Source organism: Aquarana catesbeiana, linkage group LG06 (genome assembly GCF_042186555.1).
Source record: "Aquarana catesbeiana isolate 2022-GZ linkage group LG06, ASM4218655v1, whole genome shotgun sequence".
Taxonomy (NCBI): domain Eukaryota; kingdom Metazoa; phylum Chordata; class Amphibia; order Anura; family Ranidae; genus Aquarana; species Aquarana catesbeiana.
In genome coordinates, this window is record NC_133329.1 from 366,993,701 (window position 1) to 367,017,844 (window position 24,144).

General features: G+C 39.2%; 1 protein-coding gene across 22 annotated transcripts in view; it reads left to right on the forward strand.

Moving 5' to 3' along the window:
- The window catches only part of NEB (nebulin), a 309,390-nt gene that overhangs the window by 71,337 nt on the left and 213,909 nt on the right, over window positions 1–24,144 (forward strand). For all 22 annotated transcript variants that reach the window (XM_073634160.1, XM_073634162.1, XM_073634163.1 and 19 more), the window contains exons 20-36: window positions 172–285; window positions 3,645–3,842; window positions 5,939–6,046; window positions 9,454–9,552; window positions 10,271–10,375; window positions 10,456–10,563; window positions 11,730–12,041; window positions 14,372–14,578; window positions 15,276–15,380; window positions 16,542–16,649; window positions 17,000–17,311; window positions 18,069–18,275; window positions 18,357–18,461; window positions 20,251–20,358; window positions 22,309–22,620; window positions 23,089–23,295; window positions 23,678–23,782. In XM_073634160.1, coding sequence (XP_073490261.1) covers window positions 172–285; window positions 3,645–3,842; window positions 5,939–6,046; window positions 9,454–9,552; window positions 10,271–10,375; window positions 10,456–10,563; window positions 11,730–12,041; window positions 14,372–14,578; window positions 15,276–15,380; window positions 16,542–16,649; window positions 17,000–17,311; window positions 18,069–18,275; window positions 18,357–18,461; window positions 20,251–20,358; window positions 22,309–22,620; window positions 23,089–23,295; window positions 23,678–23,782 — 2,820 coding nt within the window. The remainder of the gene's footprint in view (window positions 1–171; window positions 286–3,644; window positions 3,843–5,938; window positions 6,047–9,453; window positions 9,553–10,270; window positions 10,376–10,455; window positions 10,564–11,729; window positions 12,042–14,371; window positions 14,579–15,275; window positions 15,381–16,541; window positions 16,650–16,999; window positions 17,312–18,068; window positions 18,276–18,356; window positions 18,462–20,250; window positions 20,359–22,308; window positions 22,621–23,088; window positions 23,296–23,677; window positions 23,783–24,144) is intronic.

A 24,144-nucleotide genomic window follows, 5' to 3' on the forward strand; every position in this document is an offset into this window, starting at 1 on the left:
AGCACATCATAGACTGGGATGTTAGTTCAGGTGTGGATCAGAATTGAGAAAATAACATTTCGCTGACTATTATAATAATTACCTCCATTTGCCTGTTGATTGTGATCTTAGCACAGTAATTATCTTTTTGAGTGTTGATATCCACTTATAATTTGACTTCATTCTCCACAGGTTGAATACAAGAAAGACTATGAACGGAACAAAGGAAAGATGATCGGAGCACTTAGCATTCACGACGACCCCAAGATGCTGCATTCTAAAAAAGTGGCTCGTAACCAGAGTGATGTAAGTATATGGCACAATTATACATATACATACATAAGTTTTTTTTTTTTAAACTATGCTAGAACTCCTTCATTAGTAAAGCGTTATTGTAGCTCCTTACGTAGCTCCCAACCTGATCCATTTGGAGTTTAGTATTAGAGCATTAGTATATATAAGCCTTTATATATAATATAAGTCTTATATAAGACTATATAAGCCTTTTCTGAACCATAAATATCAAAGTGCTTCCAATGGCATATAAACAGACCAAAATGCTGTAAATGAGAAACGTTAATTAGTTGAGTTAAAATTAGCTTTAAGTTAAGCTGCAGAAAATACTATTTTATCACCCACTGACTTTAAAATAGCACAACCTCCCAAAAGAAGTTGAGTGAAGAGCATTTTCAGACCTCGGATGGAAGCAAAACTTAAAAATACCTCAACCATAAAAAGGAGATGCTGGATAATTCCTACTGTGAAACAGAATACTGTCTTGCTGGCAGCTGTTGTTAAAACATCAAAATAATATATTCACCAGTATTAAAAAAATTCACAGAAAGATGTGCAAATAGGAAATCAACACATATTAAGTACACTAATATTGAACAGAAACATAAACAAGAATACATTAAATAGACAGGCACCACATAATAACTAACATTATATATTTAAAAACAAAAACATTTATAGTTAGGGCTTCTTTAAAATAGTTTTTTAAAAATAAAATCTCCTAAAATTATATCTAACTAGAGGATTTGAAAACTGCTTTGCATGAGGCGAAGCTTGAAGCAGAGGTCATTTTGGCTGACCAGGAATCTTGCTTGTTTAACCCCTTCGCGCCTATAGGGTAAAGCAAATCTTAATGCCTAAGCACAATTTTACAACTTTGACATGTGTTAGTAAAACCGTTCAAATCCGCACTACTTTGTGCATCCAGATCTATTATACTGCATTTGTTTCAGGACAAACTGGCTTTCATTTGATGGTAAATGGTAATGGATATCTTCTGATTTGTTTTTATTATCAAAGGAAAACTATCCCAAATTACTAAAAAAAATATATATTTTTAAATTTAGCTGTATATTTCTTGCTACTACCATAACCTTCCACCAAAGAACAACCCAAAAATAAATTCTCCTGCTCCTGAAGATTGCAGTGATACCACATATGTGTATATTAGTTGTTGTTTGTATCTGCAGTACAGCCCAGAAACAATAGTGCGCATTTTGCTTTTTTTTTATCCTACCTAAAAACACACTGACACTGATACAAATTTAAAGAGCGCCTGCCCCTCCCCCCTCCAAAGAAAGAAAAACTGACCTTGTCCTCTGACCCTGACCTTGACACTAACGCTGGCACTGGCCTAGATCAAAACTTTGATCTAGGTATTTTTTTTAATTTTTTTATTTTATTTTATCATTATTTTTTTTTTTTATTTAGACAGTTTTTTTTTCTCTCAGGGGTGGGATTCACAGTGAGGGATCACTGTGATAGCCAATCAGAGGCTATCACAGCGATCAGGTGACCCGGAATCGGGAGTTTTATGTCCTGATCGTTAGTATGGGGCCCGGGGGCTCATGGTGAGACCCCGGTCTCTGTGCTGGAAGCGTGCCTTGTGACATGCTCCCAGCACAAAGTCAGATACGCAAATATGTGGTGTCACGAAAAAAAGCCCAGTCCAGTAGGGTCGCATATTTGCGTACCCTCTGCCCCAAGGGGTTAATTATGTCTGTAATTCAAAAGGCTATAGAATTCCATTGCAACGATTTAACAAAAATTATACTATAAAAAGGTAATATTATAAGCACAATCAGTTTTTGACTCTTTTTGTGGCCTTTAGATCTATGTAAAGACTAGGGAAGGGTTAAAACCCCTATTGAGTTAAAATGCTCCGGAAACAAAACAGGACATGAGAGGAAATTTCTCCAATGTAAACGCAATTCTCTTCTTAAAGTGTTGTTATAGGAAAATGTGTATATATTGGAGGATTTTCCCTTACCTCATGCTTTCATGACAGCTCAACGTTTTGGATTTTCTGTCTCACTGAGGGAGATTTACTAAAACTGGAGCACTCAGAATCTGGTGCAGTTGTGCATGGTAGCCAATCAGGTTCTAACTTCAACTTGTTCAACCTCCCTGACAGTTTTCCCGAGTGTGGCTCGGGGTTAAATTTCAGTCCCATTAGCGGTAACCCCGAGCCACACTCGTGATTACATTGCAGGATCCTGTTGCGGCTTTACTTACCTTGTCCCCAGGATCCTGCGATGTTCCCCGCTGTGTCTGCGGGCTCCGTCCTCCTCCGAAGCCTCTCTGTGCCAGGCTCCGTTCCCTGCGAGCGTTGCGACGCACGGGGGCGGAGCCTGGCGGCCAATTCAAAAAATGTAAAAACCTTACAGATTACAGTACTGTATGAAATTTTTTCACATCCCTTTTGTCCCCAGTGCTTTGGCCCATGCCCTGCATGCAGTTTTATGTTATATATACTGTTCTTTCTGCCTGGAACCTGGAGATTGTCCATAGCAACCAAAAAGTGTCCCTTTACATCAAAAGTGGCTTTAGACCAGCTAGAAAACAGTGATAGTAAATTAGAACACTTGCAGAATTGAGCGATAGTGAATCGTGGGGAAATTTATTATATTATTATTATATTATTATTTTTTTTAATTATTTATATTTATCTATTATATTATAATTTATGTTTTTATGTTTCAAACTTCATCATACCCGGGATATCTACTAGACTCTTGTTTGGACAGATTTAAGTGTGTTATTGTTAAGAATTACAGGCCTACAATATAAAACGCCAAATTTCCATGCAAAATAATTGTACCGCTTTCAGCACCTAAAATCCGAAGTAATCATACCGCCAGGGAGGTTAATTAAGCTTTGACAATAAAACCTGGAAGCTAATTGGTTTCTATGCAGAGATGCATCAGATTTTGCACCATACAGTTTTAGTAAATAACCCCCTTTCTGTCTTGATGAAATGGCCTCTTAGACAAATAGAGGCATGAAGCCCCCCCCCACCCCCACCCCCAGGGAGGGGGGGTCACATACAAGAATACAACTGGACAGAGGTCTAACACTTCCCTATAGCATTTTGTGGTAATGAACGTTAAAAGTGCAATGGACAATTTGCACCAGAGAAAGGAATTTTATGGAATCTGTCATAAATTTCGGGAAACACATCCTGTCAATGACACAGGAGAGATAATAATATTGTGGTGTGCAGCACAAAATGCCCCGGGCTACAATGATGCCCTTGAATCATAATTTGTTGGTAGACTGCCTACATCAGGTTTGGCCTATATTTTTTGCATTGCAAATGGTTTTCCTGAAACTGTTTTTTGAGTATTTTATTTTTCTTTTGTGTCCTCTAGATTGAATACAAGAAAGACTATGAGAAAGGAAAGACCAAATATAATGTACCCTTGGATATGATTCAAGTGCAGTCAGCTAAGAAATCCCAGGCTATTGCCAGCAACGTTGATTATAAACACCTCCTCCACAGTTACTTTTACCCTCCTGACAGCATTAACCTGGCATCAGCTAAGAAGTCCTATACCATCCAGAGTGATGTAAGTAATTTCACATCCATACATCTTTTGTTAAATGGAGCACTTTTATCTGTTTATAGTAGTTACTAGGAAAAAGGATATAAAGTTACAGGTAAAATATTTATCACTACATACCTGTAGCTTACTGGATTTTTTACCTCTAAAGCTAAATATCTAAAAGCATGTGTCTATTTCCACCATGGATCACTTATTATCACACTTAACAAAATATAGGCTTTCTACCACCCATGGGTTTGATGAACCACCAGAATTTAGCCAATTGTGAAGCTGAAACGAAGCAATACATCCAGGGCCCAATCACACCTACTGTAAGTGTTCATTGCAGTGCATTAATGCACACTTGTTAACACACAATATGGCACTTTCACTTGTGTGACTTGGGCAGCTCAATCATTATGAATGAGCTACCAATGCATTACAGTGGATGGAAAAAAATTCATGACCCTTTTTAAGGCATGCATCATGCCAAACACACAATATATGCATTGTTTTGCTCTGCAGTGCGTCATGCATTGGGCTCTATTGTACGATGCATTGGAGTGCTAATCAGGATGTCAATGCACCACACTAAGAACAAGTGTTGAGGCAACATATGCATTGCAGCATGCATTGCCACAGTGCACACGTGAAAGGGCCCTGATGGCTTCTAAACACTTTAAGGAATTGAAGTGGGATAGAAAAGGGAAAAAAGAAAGAACAACAACCTAATTGAAAGCAATTATATTTTTCTACTAGGTTCAATTACAGCAATTTTGATCCCAACTCCTTGTGATCAATCTACCATTTTATGTTTTAGATTGCTATGTGATTTGAAAAAATGGGTTGCTGCATTAATTTGTCGTGTATATAACCAGTTTAGCAACTCCACCTGGAGGATAAAGACATAAAATATTTATAAATGTGCCTTATTAGGGCATAAGCATTAGACATGTGCACACTGAAATATTTCGTTTAGGAATTTAGTTTTCGTCCGAAAAATACATTTAGTTTAGTTAGTTTTAGTTTAGTTACTCCCGAAATTCGTTTTTATTTATTTACTTTTTCGTTAAAAATTGCATTCGTCCGAAAATCCAAATTAAGGTCCAATCTGTCATTGAAGGCTTATGGTGTCTGGCGAATGTTCAAAGAAGATTCGACGGAGCAGCTAAACTGTACGACGCCGTATAGTTTACCTGCTCCGTCGAATTTTCTTAGAACTTTCAACAGACATCATAAGCCAAAGTACCTGTGTACTTAGTTCTAGCTATTTTACTGCTCCTCCTCTTTGGTTACAATCAGCCAATAACATTCATCATCATCAATATTTTTATATATCTTTTCTCCCCTACGTCGAATCTTTTCTCCCCTACGTCGAATCTTTTCTCTCTATGTCGAATCTTTTCTCTCTATGTAGAATAATCTTGGACTAATAGAGTTAAGGTTAGGCACATTCGACCACAGGTTTGATGGACACAGATTGTTATTGTCATCATCATGTCGAATCTCCTATCTATATCGAACTGTTGTAGCAACAAAAACGAAAATAAAGCATTTGTTTATGTCGGATCTTTCGTTTTTCGGATTATGCACTTTCGTTATCGTTTGTTAAAACGATAACGAAAATACCTGAAATTCGGACGAAAATGCATTTGGACGAAAACGAATGCACATGTCTAATAAGCATGAATTAATTAAAATATTAAGCTTATCGTGGACATAACACAGCAGTCAGAAGATCCACCAATCCAATATTTGTTCATTGGAATGACTTTGGCAAAAACATGGGTTTTGGTATCAGCTGACCATGCATGTTTGGTGACCGAAATGGTAAATAACTACTGTAAAATGAAGATCATTGTAGAAACAGTAATCCAACATCACGTTATTTGCCAAGATTAAATCATTTAAACCCTTACGTTACAAGCCACCTGGAATCACTTATGATGGCAAGTAGCCACCAGAATGTATGGAAATGACCACTTATGTGCTTGATGGATCACCAGAATTTGGTAGACTGTGAAGCTGGAACTGGGCAGTACATCAAGGGCCATTAATGCACATGCGTTATTTCTTTCTTTTTTTGTTTTTACTTAGTTAATTTGTGCTCTGTTTTCCAGGTTGATTATAAATCAGATTATAACAGCTGGGTAAAAGGTTGTGGATGGTCGCCTTATGGATCCATAGATGCGGAACAAGCCAAGAAAGCTGGACAGATCCTGGATGAGGTAATGATATTCAGTGGCAACTTGTATTAGTATACCTGTTCCCTGTTAAAAAAAACTGTCATATTTTCTGTACACCCAACATACGTATCAATATAGGTCTTATATTCCCAGAGCCAATGCTAATTAGTGAAACTATTGTGGCCAGTCTCATTCTTACAGTCATGTCTATCCAGTTTTAATTGTGTATAAATGGTGCACTTATTCAAAAAAGTGTAAAAACCTATTGATACCAAACCATATATAGGCAAATACGTCTGTCCAGTAACTTACTTGCCAGTGTTACAGGTCTTGTACCATTACTGCACAGAAGCTGCATCAACTCGTAACCACAGCAGTTGCTTTCAGTGTTTAATAAACAGCAATATTTAGAATATTATTTCTGCCCACAATATGAAATTACTGTGCTAAGCTCTAAGAAGCTTAGCATAAACACGGGGTTGTAGTGTTTCCTGGCCTGTAAAAATGGCTTGGGCCCAGTGGGAGTTCGTACTTTTATGCCTTTACCTTTGGAGGTTTATGATGGTTTCTCGCTGCTAAGATGCCTTTGGCACCAGGTTTTTCTTTGTTCTATTCAATTTGGGATGAACAGACCAAATTGCTGTCCACACACACTCCAATCCCTCCCTCTCCTGTTATACTCATTGCTACAATGGTCATCATTTTAAGGGTAGCAAGATCTTAAAAGAGTTGTCAAGTTGCCCCTTGTATAATTTCTTCCCTTATATTATGTAAGTATTTAGGGGATACATATGAGCAAAATTAACCTTTCACTATATAAAAACCTTTTAAATTTTAACCTTTATTATTCTTCATATTTGTATATTTGTCATACACTGTTATTTTACTGTCCTACTGTACCGCGATAGTCCAATTGCCCCCATGTCCTCATGGTAACCTGGTTGGGGACCAGGTTCCCAACCCTCTATTACTGTATAGAAAGCACTATTCAATATAATAATTCTTTAGATTATTTGAGATACATGTTGTGGTAGAGTGTTGCACTGGGTTAGCTATTGATTAATGCATACAGTTTGAGAGTTTGAAGAATTGTATCTGAAATGCTTATCTAAGTCACCCCAGTAACTCTTCCTAATGCCTATTTTCTTATCTCTTACAATAGCCTTTACCACTAAAGTGTGTAAAGAAAAAATAGTTGTATTTTTTTAAATGTGCATATTTCATTGCCCCTCCTTGTAATCCTGTGTATAAATATGTAAGTATTAGATACTATTTTTCAGAAATGTATAAAGCCTAACAAAGGGACCTGAGCTATCCCAAAAGCCTCTATCTAAAACCAAACAGCTCCAAACTTTCTGCATCGGAGATGCATATAACTTTGTGACAATGTCAGTTAAGGGTTTAAATACCATTTAATTTATGCCATGATTCCAATTCAGAAGATTCTGGACTATAGTTTTCAGGGAATGACTAAAATTAAATCTTTTGGTCAGCGTCTTGCTTCCATCTTGTTGTCATCAATTTTCTGTAGAAAGAAAACGCTGCTCCAGGTGAAGGTAATCCAAATGGATTAGATGAGCTGGGTGCTAGCCCCTGCTCGCCATTGTAATATGAGGAATAGGAAAAAGGATACGGCTGCACACCACCACCAATCCAACAACGATTTATTGTGTCAACATAGCCAGCCACCAGGACATTTAACTGGTTTAAAACCATGGTTTCGAAGAAGCGCGATTTAAGTGTGTTGGAGCCGTATCCCTTTTCCTATTTGTCAGGTCACCTGGAACCAGGTGACAGATGCACTCTGTAGGAGTCAGAAGTGCACCGCTAAGTGTGAAACACGTCACCTCTTTTCTGTGTCCTATGTCCTGGTAGCAGTCTATGTTAACACTTTAAATCGTTGTTGGAGCCGTATCTCTTTTCCTATTTGTCAGGTCACCTGGGACCATTTGATAGATGCACTCTGTAGGAGTCAGAAGTGCACCGCTAAGGTAGTGGACCCTAGGACTGACTGCTGCGGATTGAACCCTGGAAGGTTCAGAAAGCAGATCTACAGGATAACTAACATGGATCCCAGTGGGAGCTAGAGCATAGATTCCCCAGGGCGCAGAGTCTAAGAGCCAGCGGGTGTTCACCAGAGCCTCTAATGGTGAGGATGGACTGCACTGCAGTCTGGCTCCAGGTCGCGGCCCCCAGGGTCTCACAGCTCATGCTCACCGTAGACTACAGGAGAAGAGGAAGGAGGCAGCAGGCTGGAACGACAGGGAAGTAAGGGGTAAGCCAAGGGTCAGGGCGACTAGCAGACAAGAATAAACATAGCACACCAAATGTCAGGGTAACAAGCAGACAGGGAGAGTCGAGAACAGGCCAAAGTTGGTAACAGGAATTAGACGTAGGAAACACAGCAAGTATACACGGAGGCTAACACACAATGGTTGATCAGCACTGCTGGCTTGCAGTGCACAGGTTAATATAGGGTTCCCTGATAGGGCCTGGGGTGGGGCCATGCTTAGAGGAGAGGTTATAAAACCAGTCAGGTGAGAGGTAGCTGGTCTTTAGAGATGAACACATGGAGACAGGTAAGCTGACAGAGAAAACTCTATTGCATAACCATGACACTATTCATCAGTTTTCTGTACTATTATTTCCATAAGCTCATTGTGATAATCTATAAAATAGTGTAATATAAATAATTTGAAAAAAAAACTTTGTGACCATATAAATCTGTGGTCTTAAGCAAAAGCATCACTGAAGTTTGACCCTAGTGGTCAATACAAACAAGAACCAATGAATGTCTCCCTTTACCATAAAAGCATCACTTCTTTAGCACGACAACACTATTATGCCCCGTACACACGGTCGGATTTTCCGATGGAAAATGTCCGATCGGAGCGTGTTGTCGGAAATTCAGACCGTGTGTGGGCTCCATCGGACATTTTCCATCGGATTTTCCGACACACAAAGTTGGAGAGCAGGAGATAAAATTTTCCGACAACAAAATCCGTTGTCGGAAATTCCGATCGTGTGTACACAAATCCGACGGACAAAGTGCCACGCATGCTCAGAATAAATAAAGAGATGAAAGCTATTGGCCACTGCCCCGTTTATAGTCCCGACGTACGTGTTTTACGTCACCGCGTTTAGAACGATCGGATTTTCTGACAACTTTGTGTGACCGTGTGTATGCAAGACAAGTTTGAGCCAACATCCGTCAGAAAAAATCCTAGGATTTTGTTGTCGGAATGTCCGAACAAAGTCCGACCGTGTGTGCGGGGCATTATTCTACAAATAATGTCCTGTCTTTATCTTGGAAAAGAACTTCACTATTTGGAAAGATATAGCACTCTTGGTTGATTTTCTGTTACTCATACTAAGTATATGAGATAGAATTGGTACCTTTGCTGTTGTTTTACTTTAGTAATAATATGGTAATTCCTTTCTTTCCACAGAACAAATACAGACGACATCCAGATACTTATAAGTTTACTTCTGTGGAAGATGATCCTGTTATGGTCCAAGCTAAAATCAATCAAAAACAGAGGAGTAATGTAAGTATGCCTTTAAACTCTTTAATGATGATAATGCTATTTTCTTGTTTAAAGTGGAACTTTAGTCAGAAAAATAAGTCTTGATAGACTACCTAATGCTGGGCCCTTTTGCCTAAACTATTTAAAATCCAGTAAGGCATGGTCTCATCCTGCTCTGCACAGCCTCAGTTGCTCTCTATTTTTGCACTGTGTCAAAAATCAGAGCCACTAGGGGCTGAACTGCTGACCGAATAAAAAAATTTCTTCTGCTCAGGTGCTCTGGACTTTAGCAAAATGGCAGCCTCTGGCAAGAGGAAACAGGAGCAATGCTGGAGGCAATTTACAGCACACACTCATTTTGGCAGCATAGTTTTTATTGTGGAATGTATGTTCCTTGCTAAAGAACATTATTTGTAATCAAGTTGTTATGGGTAAAGTTTAGGTACTTTGTAATTATTTGAAATGCGTCTAAAAAGTGAGATTTGCGGTCAAAGAGTCTGCTCTGTAGGTTGTTGGAAAGAAGGGGTGGTACTTAGGTGGAAGTAGTCTAGAGAACAGGCAGGAGGCAGGGCAAGGGCACAGAGTCTGCAGAATCCTGGGCTATGAGAAACATTACCGCTTAATGCTATAAACCACTGTCAGGTAAACCAATTCCTATATATGTAAGCTACCCTTGAATGTTGAATGCAATGTTGTCTATGGAATCCATCAGTTCATATATTTTCTTTTTTGTTTGCAGATTCTATATAAGGCAGAAGGAGAAAAGGTTATTCATAAATATTCCTTACCTGCAGATATTCCCGAATTTATCCAAGCCCGAGTTAATGCCTATAACATAAGCGATGTAAGATTTACTTCTACATACTTATTATTTTTAACTCTCTGTTGTTATTCAGACTAAATTGATTATATCTTTTGTTTCAGAATTGTTACAAACAAGGATTGGAAGAACTAAAGGCTAAAGGATATGATCTGAAATCTGACGCTATCTCTATCAGGGCTGCCAAAGCTGCTAGACAAGCAGCTAGTGATGTAAGTACAACATTATAGTAATATGACATCATTTTTATTACAGGAGTGAATTAAAAATATGCTTCCTTGGTGGACTTTCTTTTCCCCTCACTAGCTTTTATCACAGGAACGGCCAGGTCTTATGCCCCGTACACACGGTCGGATTTTCCGATGGAAAATGTCCGATCGGAGTGTGTTGTGTGGGCTCCATCGGACATTTTCCATCGGATTTTCCGACACACAAAGTTTGAGAGCAGGCTATAAAATTTTCCGACAACAAAATCCGTTGTCGGAAATTCCGATCGTGTGTGCACAAATCCGACGGACAAAGTGCCACTCATGCTCAGAATAAATAAAGAGATGAAAGCTATTGGCTACTGCCCCGTTTATAGTCCCGACGTACGTGTTTTACGTCACCGCGTTCAGAATGATCGGATTTTCCGACAACTTTGTGTGACCGTGTGTATGCAAGACAAGTTTGAGCCAACATCCGTCTGAAAAAATCCTAGGATTTTGTTGTCGGAATGTCCGAACAAAGTCCGACCGTGTGTACGGGTCATTAGATGTGGGGTATATAATGGGATGTAATGTTTTCCAGACTGAATAGATGGGATTGGAACCTACAGACTTGCACATTTGTACAGGCTCCCCTTCTGTACTGAAATGACTTACTCTGTTATCACTGCACACTATGAGCTTCCACTATGAGCATGCATTAAAAGCTGCAACATAGTTTTTCCCTTTTTTCTGGCTGAAGGGCATCCAGCATAGCCCCTTCCACCCCAGCCTTACTGTCTCTGGCTGCCCATTTCATCCATTGATTCAGATCTAGAATCATGATGAGGTGGGAAAGAAGACACCAATTAGGGCAAAAATTATTTGGATTAAACATTAGCTTAAAGTAATACTTTCCCTGCTTTCAATAATTCTACAATCTGAGATGTCTATAGACTTATACTGAAAAAAAAAGCAGGCACAACTACTGTGCTGTATTTTTTTTATATAGAAAGTACATCATGTATTTCTGAGGCATTATATAGTCAAAACAGTAACAGAAATTAAGCACATTGACTCGTTTACAGTAGTATTTCTGTTAATCTGATTACATTCAATGAAATATAACAGAAGTTTAATTATGTCACAGTTGTGATATGTAATTGTTTGGATGCACTTTGCACTTGTTTTAGGTACATTATAAGAAATCTTATGAGGCCCAGAAAGGGAAACTTGTCGGTTTCCAAAGTCTACAAGATGATCCTAAGCTTGTCCACTACATGCATGTGGCAAAGATGCAGTCCGGGCGTGAATATAAGAAAGACTATGAAAAGTTAAAGACCAAATACAATACTCCACTGGATATGGTCAACGTGGTGGCTGCCAAAAAGTCTCAGGATATTGCAAGTGGCATTGGCTACAAACAGCCAATCCATCACTACACTTACCTACCAGATGCTATGAGCATTGAACTGTCCAAGAAGATGATGGAAATACAAAGTGATGTGAGTTGATTCTTTTTGAGAAAATCTGTGTTTCTAGGGGTTTCTTAAACTGTGGGACATGTACCAATGGTAATGCATAGGCTCATTCTTGTATGTTTTAGTAATGATGTGTAGTTCCAACTTTGGCAAACAAAGTAATGCTAGTGATGGCTGTCAATGAAAGCACTACAAATAAAATGTAATTTAAACTGTAGACAAGAAATGTTGGCCTCTGTGGCACCAATGGCCTTCATTTAGAAAGCAGCATACTGACTAACTATAGGATGTGGTTTGGGTCTGCCACGGTTCCGTGTATATTGATCCAGCGATGGGTTTTGCCTCCTGTCCGAGCTGCTTGGGTTCCTGCCAATGAGCCCCGAACCTATGTATTATTAAGCATTTGCACCTATGGGTTAGTGTTCGAGCAATGCTTATACATGCTGCAGCCGTACTTCCCTGTTGCCTGTGGCATTTGCTCTTGCTTGAGAATACTTCTGTTTGTTTGTTCGGTCTTGTCATTGTTCTCAGTGTTTTCTCTTTTGTTGCGCTCTTGTATTCCCTTGCAGTGGGTGCTCTTCACAACATTGTTTTTTGTCGTTTTCCCTCCTGCCTCTCATTCCTGCTTGCTGTGTCCACCTCTCTGCGCTGTTGCACAGCTTCCCCCGCACTACTGTGCTTCACGCTTGCTCACTGCGTTTTCCCTCTACTGTCTCTTCTTAGCTTGCTGCAGTAGTCTTTCCTTGGTACTTGTATCCTGTGTGCAAACTGAGTCATTCCAGTTTGCTATTTTCTGGCACTGTGCCTGTGTGTTAGAGAGCCGCAACCAGGGGGCTGCCTTGCAGGGCAACAGCCACACCTACAGTGGCTCTTGTGAAGACCAGGCAGCTCCTTAGATCCTGTGACTCTGACTCACCTCTGTTTGCGTGTGGTCACATCACACTGCTCCTGCATCTGCTAGGACCCTGCCACACATGTTTAGCCCTTTCTACTGTGCTAGAACCTGAGTTTTAAAGTCCCAGGTGTTCCAATCCTCAGATTGTGACAGGGTCCTTTTGAGATAAAACTATTTGAATGTACTTCGGCATTACACAGGCAGAAGGATGTATTTTCAATTAAATTCATTGAACAGACTGTAAAGTGACAATCATTACATTACAGCTAAACAGCTGTTAAAGTATGTAGGTATGGGGCATACATGGTTATTTCTGTAACAAGCCCCTGCTCGCTCAATTCCACTCTCCCGACACTCCTCTGCTGCTATAGAATCAGACTGCAGATCGCAACATCTGATGGTTCGGTCATCTGATTCCCAGGGACTAGAACTACAGCTATGTGCCGTTCTAATCCAGTTGTGTAGATCAGAACAAACACCCGGCAGGCTGTATGTAAGTTCAACCAGGAATCTCTTTTATTGAAAAATACAGGCTCTTTTATACAATAAAAGAGGAGGTGCGTATCTCCGGCTCATATTACTCTGAACATACACCTGTGACCAGAAACTTAATTAACATGGGCTAATTAACTAATCCTTTTAGACAGCCTAGATGACTCAGACATGACCTTTAGGTCAGACTGGCCGTCTTGTAGCTCAGAAAACCCAATCAACATTATCACAATAGCAGAGTTAATTAACACAAACAACAATGGGGATCTAATGACTCTTAGATCCCATACTAGAGACTTATTTACAATACACATTCTAGCAGGCAACAGACAGACACGTGGCTGGAATTGACATCAGCATCTCCTAACAGTATTTGTCCCAGCATTATGAATCAGCCACTATTTATAATATGGCAAATCCAGGGTCCCCAGAGTCTGTGTGTCCTGGGGGACCAGGACCCGAATCCACAGTAATACCACCTCAAGGGTCCCCAGGCATACAGCTCACAAAGAGCACCGTTCCCCCAAATACCAGGGCCCACGATCGATCGGCAAGAGGCTAGCATTCAGTCCCCTCCAAAAGTCTCTCTCCCAGCTAGGTCTGTCACAATTTCAGTTTGGAATAGTAATAGGAGTAATATCTAAATAGAGCAGGAAGCAACCAAGGGCTGAAAACCAGATTCTGTAATGATAGTTCTGCAAAACAAAAAACAGTAATGCTTCAGCTGTAGTTGAGAGAGTTAAACTCAAATTTTACAGAGATACAGAAAATACAAAGCCAGCATAATATTTTGGAAGAACCTTTGTTTTTTCTCAGAAGGCCAGTATCTTTCAGTTGTACATGTGGTACTTACTGCAAAAGATGTCACGTGGTGGTGTAGCATGATTAACAAAGGTTTGGGAGACATTGGCTTAGTCAAACTCAACCACCAAGTTAGTTTTAAGCTTTTTATTTGTTTCCTTTATAGAACATCTACAAGTCTGATCTGAACAGCTGGATGAAGGGCACAGGGTGGATTCCTATCGGGTCCCTTGATGTGGAGAAGGCCAAGAAGGCTGGTGAAGCTTTGAACGAAAAGAAATATCGCCAGCATCCAGACACCATAAAGTTTACAAGTATAGCTGATACTCCTGTCATGGTCCAGGCTAAGACAAATGCTCTTCAACTCAGTGATGTAAGTGGCCTTAACACAATTTCCTTTCTTATCATTTGTTTTTATGTTTCAACCCATACGGGATGGGTTTCTAATTTACCTGTTGATTATAATTTTCTTTTGTTGGTTAAAACATGCCAATTCATGAGGAATTTGGGGTTTCATGCCCTCACTCAAATTAAATGAGCTGGCCTCCGCGCATGTTTTTTCCTACATATTGCTGAGTGAGTTGCTTGAACCCTGCATGTTATTGATAATAGATAGTCAGGCATCTGCCTACTTCCTCTTCTTCCCCAAAACTTGCACATATGTTAGTAACTGGAGACACATTCTTTATACTGATGTGAACTCTTGCAAGTTGGTACTCAATATCCAAGCCAGAACTGACCCTAATAGTCCTCAACCATCTGCGCAGAGGAGGTCACACAGAGCCTACCAGAGATGATCAGGTTCAATGCTGCAGAATTTAATAGTCAGTGGGTCCATTTTGTGTAAGTCATTTTATATACAATGTTGATATAGGTGAATGTAGTCCACAACATGCATATTTGACAATATTGTAGTTATGCCGCTTCTGCATTCTCGAGAAAACAACATGGCCTAAACTGTAAAATGAACCATGATTTGGATTGTTGTGTTTTGATGCACACTTAAAGTGAAGTAAAGTAAAAGTATAAATGTGCTTCCCATTAATTCAGTCAAACTTCTTTTTTTACAGAAACTGTACAAATCCTCAGGAGAGAAGACCTTGCACACATACCATTTGCCCCCAGATGCACCTCAGTTTATTCAAGCCAAGTACAATTCTGCTAACATTAGTGATGTAAGTTTCTTGTTTTATTTTATTGCACAAAAACAATTAGATCCTTTGTCTGTAACTGTTACTAATGTTTAAGTACAGAGAAACATGGAAAACCATTTAAGGCATTAGAAAAATATGCATTTGCTTAAGATATCTGAAGATATAATCTCCTTTAGGATACAATTCCAGCTTTAAAATATCAGGGTCATGTCAAGATATATTTATTTGTAATAATTAAAATTTCATTGAAAAATCAGGATGATCAGAACTTTCTAAAGACTAACAAAATGCAGCTAAATGTCCACTGTACATTAGGCCTCATACAGAACATTGTCTAATGATTACAGATTCCTAAGACGCACAGGGGCTCACTGCCGTTTATTTGGTGTCAACTTTCTTGTTTACACTAGATACTCATTACTACCATATGCCTATCGTATGTTTTTAAACCTTTTTTACTTGACCTGTTTGATATGACGTATTGTTGATAAAATATATTTTTGTACTATATCATTGTCCATCTTGCCTGTAAAGTCCGAATTAGGGCCCTGTGGCCCTGTGGCCCTTTACCCCTTCTCTTCTCCAATACAGATTCCTAAGATATTATTATTTGCTAGTAGAATTAAAGGAATTAAAGGGGAAATGTTCTAAAAAAAGTGAGCACTAGGAACAGGCTCTTTTAGGAAAAATAAAGAGTAATGTAAAACATTCAACCAACCATAACCAATTACAAGTTGCTATTAATTAATCTGAATATAGTGGATGGAAATCTGGTTGCTATGATGGTACTTTGTTCATTCATATCATTGATATTATTGTTCTTTATTTCCTTTATTAATTGCATTTTTAGAATATGATAAACTTAGAGAAGGCTTTCTCTGCATCATGGTAACTTTGAAAGTAGGCCATATTTACACACATGTTTGATCTCAGGAAAGGCTGCAGATAACTGAGAGATAATAACGCATTCTCACTTATTCATTATCATAAAGCTGTTTTATTTCCCTAAAATCTAGTTGTTGAATTTCAAATCAGTGTTATGAAGGCAACCAGTTTCAAACTTTGCCTAATAATGGTAAATTGACCTTTTTGGCTAGTGATTATAATTAACTGTTTATCATAAAGAAATAATGAATAATGAAAAACACATTGATTGATAGGTAAAAATAATTTTTTTTTCAGAGTTTTTACAAGCATGACTGGCAGAAAACCATTCGTAAAGGACATCATGTTCTGGGTGATGCCATTTCCATTGTTGCTGCCAAAGCTTCCAGAAATATTGCCAGTGACGTAAGTACCGATTGCTCTAACAATACTAAATGCATTAATAATATCGGTATATTAATAATATTAATCCATTGATCCATTAATAGTATAGCTTATGTTCTGCTTCATTAGGAAGTGGAAGGATTAATCAACTTGCAATTACAACAGGCCCAAGCACCCCTAAAACCATAGGCTGCCACCACCAATAATAATATTGTGTTTAACTGTTAAATTTTGTATTAATATAGCAGATATATATACATATAATAAAATTCACAACCATTAGCACCTTGAAACAAACACATATGCTGCAACCATTTGTCCACATTGTTTGTGACAATATATCAACATTGATTGTCATATTTTTTTTTCAGTACAAGTACAAACAAGCCTATGAGAAAGCCAGAGGTAAGCACGTTGGCTTCAGAAGCCTACATGATGATCCTAAACTTGTGCATTTCATGGCTGTGGCTAAGATGCAGTCTGAGCGGGAATACAAGAAGGACTATGAGAAATTGAAGACCAAATATCACACTCCTCTTGACATGGTTAGCATTACAGCTGCCAAGAAGTCCCAAGAAATAGCCACCAACACCCATTACAAGCAGCCAATCCATCACTACACCTTCTTACCGGATGCCATGAGTGTGGGGTTGTCTAAGAACATGATGCAGATTCAGAGTGATGTGAGTATGGGCTACAACAGGCTTGAATACTCCAGCCAGTCAGTGACTTCAGGCTTTGTAGTTGCTGAACAGCTGGAGGGTTGCAGCTTGCTGAAGTATTTTCTCAAAGAAACTCCAGCCACTATTTTTATTTCTAGCATTGGACAAAGTGAGGAAGACTTAAAATTTCTGTCAAGCTTTTACATGTGCAGAGTATGAATGATTTTTCACTTGGATTTAAAACAGCAGGGCCCTACTTTCATGGTTTCTTTGTAAATAGTAAAAAAAATAGCGTGTGTAACTGTGTGTGTGTGTAACTTTGGATTTATAATAAAGCACAAAAAGTAACACTTTTTTAGTTAATATATAATTCTTAGAAGATCCCATCTTCAATTTATTACAGGTTTTTTAATCTGTCTGTGACCCCGTTAGGGAATTTCTTTTTCTTACCTCCTGACCCTGTGACATTTGTACAAGAAATTCATTGGGGGGGGGGGGGTCATTGGGGCAGCATTAAAAAACATTCTCAGAATTTCTAACCATTCTCCACTTTAATAAACTGTGTTTTTGTCTTTATTTTGTTTTTTGTCCCTATTGAATGATTTCCTATCACTTACTATCCTCATAGGAAGTAAGGGGATATCTCCCCAAAAGGAAAAATTAAGAAGCTTTAACCCTTCCATGTTCTGTCGAAAACTAAATAAAACAAATTGACAGCATTAACATCCTGTACAGTTTCCATGTGGTTTTGATACTACTATTGTGTGTTCTCTTATAGAATGTCTACAAAGAAGATTACAACTCCTGGTTTAAGGGTGTTGGATGGAGTCCTCTAGGCTGTTTGGAAGTTGAAAAAGTTAAGAAGGCTGGAGATGCTCTGAGCGAGAAGAAGTATCGCCAGCATCCTGACACTTTCAAATTTACAAGCATCCCAGACTCTATGGAAATAACTTTAGCTCAGAGCAATACCAAACAGCACAGTGATGTAAGTATTATAAATGACTAATTTTACTTGTAAGTTCTGATATTATGACATATTACAAGTAGACTTTTTCTTCATTTTTAGATAAACTACAAATCAGCAGGAGAGAAAGTGAAGCACAAGTATAATCTAAACCCTGATGACCCTAATTTCATCCAAGCTAAAGTCAATGCACAGAATATAAGTGAGGTGAGTGAGATTACACCACTCCCAATGTTTTCCAATAATGTTGCTCAGTAGAGGATTGAATAAGCATCTACCAGTTGTTAAAAGATTTAGCTATCCAAAAAACATAGTTCAGCTGAATAGTTGAAAAAAAGGAAATCTGATTGCCAGAAGGATGCGGTAGTCCATACTGGAAATGTGAGGGCATCTTAATGGGCACATTGATAGTAAATTCATTATTGTCACAAGGTATCAGGTAGTAGATCAAACCATATACAGCAACATTAATATTATTTAACCTCTTCAGCCCCTGAAGGTTTTACCCCCTTCATGATCAGGCCATTTTTTGCGATACAGCACTGCGTTATTTAACTGACAATTGTGCAGTCGTGTGACGCTGTACCCCAATAAAATTGCTGTCCTTTTTTCCCCACAAATAGAGCTTTCTTTTGATGGTATTTGATCACCTCTACGGTTTTGTATTTTTTGCACTATAAACAAAAAAAGACCAACAAAATGTTTTTTTACTTTCTGCTATAAAACACTTCCAATATTTTTTTTTAATTTAGTTTCTTCATCAATTTAGGCCAATATGTATTCTGTTTCATATTTTGGGTAAAAAAAATCCCAATAAGTGAATATTGATTGGTTTGCGCAAACGTTACCGTGTCTACAAACTATGGGATATTTTTATGGAATTTTCATTTATTTATTTTTTACTAGTAATGGCAGCGATCAGCGATTTTTAGAGGGACTTCGATATTGTGGCGGACAAACTGGACACCTAACTGACATTTTTGACACTTTTTTGGGTACCAGTGACATTATTACAGTGATCAGTGCTAAAAAAATGCACTGTTACTGTACTAATGACACTGGCAGGGAAGGGGTTAACACCAGGGGCGATCAAAGGGTTAAATGTGTCCCTGGGGGGGCTTGCCAACTGAGTGGGGATTGCTCTGATTGGGTGAAGACAGAGATCCGGGTTCCTGCTTAGCAGGAACACAAGATGTCTATCTTCTCCCCTGTCAGAATGGCTATCTGCCTTGTTTACATAGGCAGACCGATGCTCTGCCTCTCTCAGTGGCTGGAGGCCCACTGATTGACTCCCCCTCTGTCCATTCAGCGTGCCATCACGCCTTCCGTGGCACGTGCGTGCCACCCAGTGGTTATTGCACGAAATGACGTACAGGTACATGATTTCGTGCAATATCGCTGACCTGACGCAGAACAAGTATGTTAACCGGTCGGCAAGTGGTTAAAGTTGCTGTACATCCTAACTGAATGGCCTTTAGTTTGCTAAAGCATATATAATAAATAGTTGTCTTTCCAATAAAACATAAAAATATACTGATTCCACGTGTTTTTATCCTTTGTTGCATCTCACTACTGCTAATATCCTCCAGCTTAATTGCAGCCACTTCCTATCTACATGTACTACATAGATGGCTCCATGGCATTTCTCAGGGCAGGTTTGCCGATGGTGCCAACAGGGGACCATGCATGTGTAATGTGTGCTGAAACAGTCACTTGTAGTCTCTATTGGAATCTTGTGTGACAGGGTAACAACATAGGGGCAAAATTGGGAGACAGGGACAGAGCATTGTCACTCTATAACAGGAAGTATCTGAACAAGGATCTTCATTGCAACATCACCAGGTATTACCTTAATGAAAGGTGAAGATTTCAAAGAATTACATTTAAAATTACATTAACATGTTAAAGCTTACACGAGTTATTAGTGAATTGGTTTACTAGATCAATAAAAGGTTCTGCTTTACTTATTAAGTTTGCTTTTTTTCCTATATTTCAGTCTTTTTATAAAGCTGACTGGATCAAGCACCTGGCTAAAGGATATGACCTCAAACCTGATTCCATTTCTATTCTTGCTGCTAAGGCATCACGAAACATTGCCAGTGATGTGAGTATGTTTCATGATTTTTCTCATGTAAATCAGTCTTTGTCTGATCTATCATTGTACCCCACTCCGCATAATTTATAAGACTTACTTTCCCTGTGCCAAAAGAGCAGTTAAAGAGAAGTTCCACCCGAGGTCCAGTCAAAAAAAAAAAAAAAATTAAAAGTCAGCAGCTACAAATAATAGCTGCTGACTTTTAATTGGACACTTACCTGTCCCAGGGTCCAGCGATGTGGGGGATCGAAGCCCCGCTCGTCTCCCCCTCCGTTCAGTGGCACCGGCATTGCAACTGTGGGCGCCGGGCTGTGGCTTCACAGCCTGGCACCCACTGCGCATGCGCGAGCGGCGCCGCGCGCCGTGATTGGCCGCTCAGTCACCTGGGACCTGTAATGGGTCCCAGATGATTGACAGGAGGGAGGGAGCAGAGCTGAGCCCTTCCTGTGCCGAGGGGGAAGTGATGTCACCAGCCCAGGCACTGGAAGAGGCAGACTACGAGGGACCACCTAGCAACAGGCATTTAGAGGTAAGTTAAAAAAAAAAATATCCAAATTTTTTTTGTTTTGTTTTTTAGGATTTTTCATGTATTTTTTTTTTTTGGGTGGAACCCCACTTTAAGTTAGTACTGCAGTACTTGAAAATATGTCTTCTACACTCTCCAGGTTCCCAGACTGCTGGCACTCTAATCTGCTTCATTCAAAGCCCAACTCCAGATTGTTGTTAAATTTACCCATGCATTAAGGCCTACCTCAACCCAACCCTCCCTGCACTCCCCACACTGCATGGGTTAAATGCTACTTTTGCTAGGAGGGAAAGGGATAAGTACAAATACTTTTTTTTACTTACCCTGTAGCTGGCTCTATCCCCTGCTGTCAGACACATCAAAAAGTGGGCATGTCCGTGCTGTCCTCCCATGCATTGCAGAACTACTTACCCTGCATTTTATGTGAGGACATCAGAGTTGTGACTGGCCAGGCAGAGGAATGAAGCCGTTTCTGGAAATTTGTTGCACATGGAGGATTAAGCCTTAGTGAGGGGAGAGGACTGCCTGCAGTCCGGAGGAACCTCACTGTTTTAACAGCAGTCTGCATTCAGGATCTAAACCCCCTGTTGTAATGTGTGGGCTTATGCTTTCTCTTGCTTTGTCTTATGAGAGTATTGTCTAACATCAGGAAAAATTGCTTTCAGGGTCCATAGGTGTGCGCAGGGGGTGTGCCGGGTGTGCCTGGGCACACCCTAATCACCCTGTGTACCAGGGCCAATGACAAGACAGTACAGCCTGTCTTCCTGTACCAGGCCTGTGTACTATTAATTCAAAAGGGGGGCCTGGGCACCTGCCGAGCAGGAGGACCGGCTGTACTGCCTTATTGCAGATACCGATCCTCCTGTTTCTCCCACTGCAGTGCTGCCAGCTCCTCCTCCTCTCCCTCCCTCCAGCAGCTTCTTTTGGGTGACAAGCTTCATGCAATGCGGTTTGCCGGGATTGCAGTGTGATTTATTGTGTGACAAATGTGGCAGAACCGCACCGCGTTTTTAGGTGCCATTAAAACAAATGGCACCTGAAATTTACTTTGTGCGTTTTGTCATTTTAACAGAGTGTTTTTAAATTGTAGGCAGAATCGCTGCGATTCTGCCAGCGATTAAAAAATGCCCAGGTGTGAATGCAGTCTTACTGTCTGAAATTAAATCTAAATAAACAGCTCAGCTGGCCCAGGTCCTGGTATAATCTGGGTCCTGAAGACATCCTTGCTCTCCCTTCCATTTCTCAGCCTATGCTAACAGAAAGAAGACAATGCAAATAAATGGTCACATATAGAGAAACCATAAAATGTAAAAAAGCATGTTAATACAGTTACTTTAAAGAAAAGAAAACTAAATAATAAGATTCTTCTAAAGAGATATTTGGCGTTACAGACCTCTAAACATAATATTCATCTCTTTCTTGGTTTCCACCAGTACAAATATAAACAAGCCTATGAAAAAGCTAAGGGTAAGCACGTGGGATTCCGCAGCTTACAGGATGACCCTAAATTGGTCCACTACATGCACGTGGCCAAAATCCAATCTGATCGCGAATATAAGAAAGACTATGAGAAGAGCAAGACGAAGTATCACACTCCAATTGATATGTTCAGTGTCACTGCTGCTAAGAAAGCTCAGGACGTGTCCTCCAACACAAACTACAAGCAGCTGATCCATTCATACACCCTTCTGCCTGATGCTATGAATTTACAACTCTCCAGAAACATGATGAACATCCAGAGCGATGTAAGTAAAGGTTCCATGGTGCTTTATATAAGAAAGTCAAACAAGTATATATTTTAGTGTTATTCAGAGACACTCCGGCATTTAACCAGCACCAATCCAGGTTTTTATATTTAACCCAACATTTAAAGCCCAGAATCAAAAAAATGCTGTGGACCATTGTTGCATTGAATAAGCTCTACTTTTATTATGCTCATGTGAGCTCACAATCCCTCACAGAAAGATCATTCCTTCAAATGTGACAGAAGCTCCTTACGGAGCATTCTATTTATTGATGAAAAGTAAAAAAAGAATATGCACTGGTGATACAATATATTAATTAGGTTCCCTTCTAACCTCTTGGTCTGCAGTTTTACATGTCCTTGATGGATTTATGTTGGGTTAACCCCCTCCCCCCTTCCCAGTTTTGATCTTTTTTTTTCACATTAAGGTATGCTTTTATTTCCTTATTATTCTTACATTATTTTATAGAACCAATATAAGACAGATTTCAATAACTGGCTAAAAGGGGTCGGATGGGTTCCAATTGGATCCTTAGATGTTGAAAAAGCCAAGAAAGCCAGTAACATCCTCAGCGAAAAGAAGTACAGACAAAATCCAGATCAATGGAAATTTTCCATTCCAAATGATGCCATGGATCAAGTACTTGCAAAGAATAATGCAGTAACTATAAATAAGGTACAGTTAACTATTCATTTTATTTAAAATAGAAAAAAGTATTTTATCCTTTTTTTGCTTGTAAATATGACATTGTAATTTTACATGTTTAAAGTTAGTTGCTAGAAGGTAGCACATTTATTTAGAAAATAACTTCTCAGATGTCTTTTACTTCTCACCAAGTTTAGCACAGGCCACATAAACCCCAGACACCCACACTCTGCATTCTACCAGAGAACTAGGAGCACTTGCCTGTGTATGCTCCTAGTGTGGTGACCACACTGTCACTGATAGCTTCACATTTCAGGCTAGTGATTGAGAACCAATCAGTGTGGTTCCCAATCGTGTGATCACAATGACAGGTAATCATGTTTCATAGTAAAATTGCCTTTTTTTCCCCAAGAAACTTTATACAGAAGCCTGGAATAAAGACAAGACCAAAATCCATGTGATGCCAGATACTCCTGAAATTCTTCTGTCTAAAGTCAACCAAGTTAACACGAGTGACGTAAGTTAAAATCAGTTATTAATTGATATAGATAACATTTAAAAAAAAGTTTGTAGTTAACACATTTATGGCAAAAATTGAAAGGAACATTTTATATGGTGATTGGTATCAAATGGAATAGAGCAAGTTATATCTATGACTGATCCATGATGACCATTTTAAAAACAGGGAACCCGGTCTTATATTTTACACCATACAATGGACAGGGTTCAATTTGTGCCTGTATTAATGATGATTCATTGCTCATAATTAATTTTTACTCACATACTGTAGACTTGATAAGGCTTAAAGTAGTTGCATCTCCTTCAAACCTGACAGTTTAGCCTCCTGCCTTTGAGAAATGACTAGGTTATATTCTGGTG